The sequence below is a fragment of the Gymnoscopelus microlampas genome (genome assembly GCF_963454915.1).
Source record: "Gymnoscopelus microlampas genome assembly, chromosome: 12".
NCBI classification, from domain to species: Eukaryota; Metazoa; Chordata; class Actinopteri; order Myctophiformes; family Myctophidae; genus Gymnoscopelus; species Gymnoscopelus microlampas.
Window position 1 is genome coordinate 49,358,851 of NC_139949.1, and position 7,018 is coordinate 49,365,868.

The window sequence follows — 7,018 nt, forward strand, 5'->3', positions numbered from 1 at the left end:
CGGTTTTAAAGGGTTTTAAGCAGTAAACAGGAACCAGGCTTTTCCAGTGTGTGGAGATAAAGCCCCACATGAGATGATGATGAGATGACAAGGAGGAAGACATTAATAACATCCGACCGCTGAATCACTGCTACGTTTCATGAGAAGAAACATATGAATACTCCTAATCTCTTAATGCACATTACCGCAGGCAGTGGTAGAAGCCTCAGTACATTTACCCAATTACTTAAGAGTAAATACTTGAGTATTTCCATTTCATGCTATTATAATTCTGTTCAGGTACATTCAGAGGGAAATATTGTAGCCAACTTGTTTACTCCGTTTCACTTATTTATGATCAAATCTATAAATATTGAATGATCATAGTGTTCAAATACCCTGGCCAGTGGTGCAATATTACTAAAGTACATTTACTCAAGTACAATGTAGAGGTACTTGTACTTTAATTGAGTATTTACTGTAAATGTGTCCTACTTTAGTCATCATACTCTGCATTCAGAGGCAATTGTGCGTTTTACTCCACTATTTATTTATGATAACATAGCCTAATGCTCTTAGTCATGTCTATTCACCTACCTCGGGCAGTGGTGGAATGTCAAGTATATTTACTCAAAGTACAATGTAGAAGTAGTGGCTACTTGTACTATTATAGTATTTTCCATTTCATGCAACGTGATATTCTACTGCTCTACTGCATTCAGAGGGAAATATTGTACTTGTTACTCCACTACATTCAATGTCCTTTACACAGAACATCAAGCAAAGGAAACACAATTATACAATCAATTGTTTTATGCAATTAGGATGCATAAAACAAAAGAAGTGAAAAAGTAACAAATACAATTACAGTGCAGAAGATAAATAAAAAAGAAAAGTAACTCAATCAAAGGCAGCGGCATATATAAAGGTCTGTAGTTGTGTTTTAATTACTAAAATCTTTATCCCACGATTTATTAACCCCATTTTTTACACCCAGTGCCAATTGTCTTTGTAATCCTGGGCACCCACTCCCTCTGCCAACCTAGGGAGGCCAGGGCCGAGCTCATGCCTCCTTCAATGCATGAGAGCCAACTGACCTTGTTTCCTGACAGGAGGGAGTTTCCCTGGTTGGACGTAGCACGTGGAAGGAACACGTTATTCCAACCAGTTCCTTTACCCTCCATCAGGCGCCCCGGCTGGCCAGGGGGAGGCAGTATAGAGACCAGGATTACGCCATGTTTTTGTGAGGGTACCTACTCTAGGAGACACGGGGAGAACATGCAAACTCCACACAGAAAGGCCCTTTCACCAATGTAGTTGTGTTTTAAAATAAATCAGAGTGGCAGCAGACCTGCAGTTTACTGGGAGTTTGTTCCAGATATCACTCACCACTCATCCCATGGCCTATAGGGCAGTGGTTCTCTGGGTCTGGACCATCAGGGGGGATCCCCACATGATTTTGGCGAGGTCCCCAGCCAGCTGACAGTGAAGTGACAATTTAAGGACTTTCAATACCCTTTGAACACCTCAAAATGTGCCAAATGATCAAATAATATAAGAAAGAGGCGTTGTGAGCTTGTAGATCGGTTATTTTCACAACATTTATCTGTGGAATCAAGTCAAACTAAATGTAACTGTTGAGAGTAGAGGCTCCTGTTCCAGTTAATGCGGTGCATTAAAACTAAATGCTGCTTCCCCACATTTATTTGTGGTTTTAGGGAGAGAAAGCAGACCTTTCCCAGATGACCTGCAGAGATCTGGGTGGTTCATGATATCAGAGATGTATTTTGACCTAAACCATTCAAAGCTTCATACACCAACAGCAGTATTTTGAAATCAATTATTTGACACACAGGGAGGGAGCTGGTGTAAGGATTTAAGAACAGGAGTGATATGCTCCACTTTCTTGGTATTAGTAGCAGCAGCGTTCTGAATCAACTGCAGTGGTCTGATTGATTTTTTTTATGGAGGCTGTGAAGGTTGACCGATGGCTCGAGGCTCCAAAAAATTGATGAAGTCCAAAATATAGGTTCGGCTATATTTATTTCTCACAAACAACAAAAGTCCTGTGCAGTATTTACAGTGCAGGCCTAGGCAAAGTTCATGGGTTAACCAAATAGGAATACAAAATAAAAAAAAGAAGACTTGGATAAATAGATAACTGCAGACAAAAAGACAAAACAACTCAGGCAATGCTATACCTTCTATGCTATACCTTCTAACCAAGGCCCTGCAGCAGTGCAGCTCTCTCCCCTGACTGTTGTCTGCCACCAGCCAAACACATCCTCAACTTGACCCATCCCAACCTGCCCTTTATACCAGGTGGATCCTACCAAGACAATGACCTGTAATTGGTAATCAATGAACTCAAATAAGGCCATGAGTTACTTACACAGGTTACATAAGGAATTTACCAACAATTCAAATACATTTCCCAAGCGCCAATTCATTCACAAACTTAACAGAGTACTCTTAAACATAGACAAAACACTAAACACCCCTTCTCTACAGTACTCTTGGCACCTCCCAATCAAACAGGATTGCCAGTACTGCAGAGGAGAGACAGGTGACAAATGATCACTCATTTAACAGTTTCAGACAATAAATAGAAAAGCTTAAAACCATTGAATAGTTTTAAGCTTGATCTTTATCAATGCACAGATGTCCATGATGATTGTAAGAAAACAGGCAATACAGAACTAAGACACTTACAAGCCGGCTTGATGTTAACTGAAAGCAGTTGTATAGGCCTAGTTTGTGTGCATGCAACGTTACTGTTCTTGTCTACAGGGCACGGGTTGCCTCGTGACAGAGACCTGAAGTAGGCTACTTGTACTAGGGTATTTCCATTTCATTTTATGAATATTTTACTTTATACTTGCTACTTTATACTACGTTGTACCTTTTGCACTCAAGTACTGTAGCCTACAATTTAGAGGTCGCAGACACATCTTTAAACATAATTAATACAAATTATAAATCAACTAATAAGTTATGATATTTTTTGTTATAGGTTAAAGGTACCCATGCAGCAGTATTGCAACATCATTAAAAATGACTTACACCTTTAGCAGCTGTAACAAGCCGATCATTAATTATAGTCATCATTAACATGATATATAGGCCTATGTCAGCACTTACCAAGCTGTGGGGTGGGGCCCACTGGTGGACCGTGAGGATATTGCAAGTGGGCCCCCGGATAATTGGCAAAACACTAAGATTGTAATGTTAATATAATCTCTCAATATTAGCAGAATCTGTCGGCACCACTGCCTTAAACATGTAGTGTTGTTGTTAGTAGGAACTATGCCTGTGCACGCCGGGCACCGGCCTACTTCGGAACGATGCAAGCAGGGTTGCAAGATCTGCTTATTGTAATTTCCCCGCAAGATTTTATTTGAAAATAGCCGATCTGCAAGCTCACAACGCGTCCCATCACGACGCGTTGTGAGCTTGTAGATCTGCTATTTTCAAATAGCTGATGTATCCTACTATAATTCTAGTAACCTCTGTCTGGTGAGTGAGTAGGTGAAGCTACCCGGTTCTCCTCAGTGGCTGGACCAATTGCTCTGATTTTGCACACAGCCATTGACCATTACCATCTGAACTTAACTGTGAAGCCCGTTTTTCGATATCACATCAATCTCAGCTGTTTATTAGCGTTTTTGTGTAAAACACTGTCGCCATGGTTACGGGGCTGCCCAGCTATGGGACGAACTGCCTCCGGGGTTGCCAGATCATGTGCGCATATCCCCCCACGGATGCGTCGACCGGGTATGGTCTAGTATGTTAAAGTGCTCATGTGGCCGCTAGTCGCTTCTTTTGGGCTGGTTTTCCTATACCTGGTTGCTTGTTTCTCTCACAGAATCTGGCAACACTGGATGCAGCCATTGTTAGGTGGAGTCACATGGTGGCCAAGGGCGGGGGCCCCCCGTCGTTGCCCAATATGATTACATCATATTGATTTTGTGATGTCATATCACTGTGACATCATTTTGACTTCAAAATAAGGAGTTGTTTGATCTCCTTTGACTTCCAGTATAGATTTAAGTTATATATTTTGAAAAGTGTCAGTCTTTTGTCCTGAATTGAGTCATTGTTGCAGCATGGAGAGCTGGCCAGAAATAGTAAGAGCAGCGAAAGAGGAGAGGCGTGAGATCGTGTTACGTGGTACGGATGTTGATGAGAGAATCTCTTCCAATGGGGGTCTCAGTCGGGCCCTCTTCTCTCTCACACTTCTAAACCACCTAGAGATCAGTCAGTGTCCAAGTCTGACACAGATCCAGGAGAACATCGAACGTCTGACCAACCTCCAGAGCCTCATCCTCTGTCGGAACAATCTGACGTCCATTCCAAAAGTCATCGGAAGTCTTCGGTCACTGAAGGTCCTGGACGTGTCCGTGAACGACCTGAGCTCTTTGCCAGCGGAGATCACCCAGCTGAAGGAGCTCACTACTCTCAACGTGAGCTTCAACCGCCTCCAGTGCCTCCCAGAGGGACTGAGCCAGTGTACCAAGCTGTCCACCATCAACATCTCCAAGAATGAGATCACCTGCTTCCCTGCTGACTTCTGCTCACTGGATCTCCTCAGCACCGTCGTTGCCTCGGATAATTCCATCGAAGAGCTGAGTGGGGATGTTTACAAGCTCTCTGCTCTAAAGGTCCTGGACCTCTCCAACAACAAGCTGACCGAGATTCCCTCAGGACTGAGTGACTGCTCCAAGCTGAAGGAGATCAACTTCAAAGGGAACAAGCTTAAGGACAAACGTCTGCAGAAGATGGTCAACGGCTGCCAAGCCAAGTCCATCTTGGACTACCTCCGAGCCAGCGCCAGCGGGGGGAAGGGGAAAGGAAAGCACGGCGGAGACAACGGAGACGATGTGGAACAAGGGGGAGGAGGAGGACGGAATTCCATCAAGAAGAAACGGCAGGAGAAGAACAAGAAGAAGGCGGATGAGGAAGAGCACGAGTTAGAGGAGGTGAACAAGATGATGGTGAAGGTTCTTCACCTGTCCTCCAGCCCTGCTGTGTTTACCATCAAAGTGACTGAAGAAATTAAAGACGTGCGGCCCTATCTGGTGTGCTGCGTCGTCCGGGGCATGATCTTGAGGCCTGGGAACGCCCTCAAGAGGTTCCTGGCGGCTCAGACCAAGCTTCACGAGGACTTGTGCGGTAAACGGACCACCGCAACCATCGCGACTCATGACTTGCAGCTCCTGAAGTGTCCCCTGGTGTACGAAGCCAGGCCGCCTCCACAGCTGAAGATGCTGCCGCTGGGTCGTAAGGAGACGACGGCGGTGGAACTGATGAGACAGCTGCAGCTGGAGGCCGAGGAGCAACGGAAACAGAAGAAGAGACAGAACGTCTCGGGGCTCCACAAATACCTAGAGCTTCTGGACGGAAAATCCCTTTACCCGTGTCTGGTGGACGCAGAGGGTCAGGTGATCTCATTTCCACCAATCACCAACAGCGAAAGAACCAAGATCAACAAGACGACCAAAGAGTTGTTCTTGGAGGTGACCAGCTCAACCAACCTGCAGACCTGTAAGGACGTCATGGATGCTCTCATTGTGAAAATGGCAGAGTTGAACAGACAGACGGTGGAGAGCAAGGAGGAAGCTGGGTCTGACGGAGAAGAGGGTGCTGCTGCTGCTGAGCCGGTGGCGTCCGATGACGGCGCCACCTCCGGGGAACTGATCGTCCAACAGGTTCAAACCGTGGACCAGCATGGCAACCTCAAGGTCGTCTACCCCTCTAAGACCGACCTTTCAGCTGAGATCAGTAACCTGACTGTTGTCTGGTAGCTCTAGTGTGCCGCCAATAATGTTGTCTGGTAGCTGTAGTGTGCCGCCAATAATGTTGTCTGGTAGCTGTAGTGTACCGCCAATAACCTGTTGTTTACTCGTGCTCGTATCTGAACCATAGACAGTAAAAATAATGGACAAAGTGAAGCCATTGGTTTCTACAGACCGTAAATGAAGCCTATTGTTCAGCAATTTCAAAACCGCCATCTTTCTATATCGCGTCATATCGCGTCATGTCCTATGACACCGGAAATGAATCCTAAAGGTTGGTTAGCTTGTCAATCAAGAGTGTGGGTGGGGAATGAATGCTATTGATTGTGTAGCTTGTCAATCAAATCATCCCATCATGTACCCTTATACAGCAGGGAATAACAAGTTAAAAAAAAGAAAAAAAGTCTACTCAAAAGATGGAAAAGAAGTAGATATTTCGAAAAGTATAAAACATAACAAGACGTTATCTAATGATGCCGTGGCTTCATGTTGTTCTCGGACTTCATGTGGCCAGTCATCTATAATGTATCACTTCCCATTTGGGCAAGGTTTCAGACCAATCCAACTTGCCTTCCATAAAGTTAAGTTTATTATACTCTTGTTTCTCTCGACAGCTAGCTCTGAAGTAGACTGGCCATCTATAATATATTAGTGAAGGTACTAAATTAGTCTACTGGCAGTGTGTGTACAAGATATTTGGCTCTGATCTGTCCAGCGGTGTGCAAGATTAGCTCTGGACAAGGCACAGACAGACAGACAGACAGACAGACACAGACGCCTCGACTCTTTCAGAACCATACCGTGAAAACATTCTGGCATTTATTTCCTTGGCCTTCAGCAGCTTGTACAAGATATTTGCCACTGATTGGCCAGTGGTTTGTTTAGACATTTAACGATTCAATGCGATTTGAATCACGATTCACGATACTAGGTTCACGGTACGATTTTTCGAGAGTTTTTTTTAACTCAAAATAAATTTCCAGACAAATGACTGAAAACATTTTTTTTTTCATTATTTCTCTTACAAATCCAGTATTTTCTTTCTCTTTGGATTTTCTTCTCTTATACTCTTTTCAATACAGTAGCAAATGACGAAAAACACTTTTTATCAATTATTTGACAAAGATCCTGTATTTTCTTCTCTTTTTTTAACGCGCCCTCTGCTGTTTGCATCGCGATTCAAATTGCGATTTAACCACGATTTAAATTGTCACCAGTTTAAATCGATTTGAATCGATTTACGA

The 7,018-nt window shown here is 43.8% G+C and overlaps 1 protein-coding gene across 1 annotated transcript; it reads left to right on the top strand.

Annotated features, from left to right (window-relative positions):
- Nucleotides 1-4,085: 4,085 nt before the first annotated feature.
- Nucleotides 4,086-5,783, top strand: LOC311056681 (leucine-rich repeat-containing protein 47-like; the record flags this gene model as incomplete). The annotated part of the gene is made up of 1 exon (XM_084073488.1): nucleotides 4,086-5,783. The coding sequence occupies one exon, from the start codon at nucleotides 4,086-4,088 to the stop codon at nucleotides 5,781-5,783; it is 1,698 nt and encodes a 565-aa protein (XP_083929614.1).
- Between the last annotated feature and the right edge of the window lie 1,235 nt (nucleotides 5,784-7,018).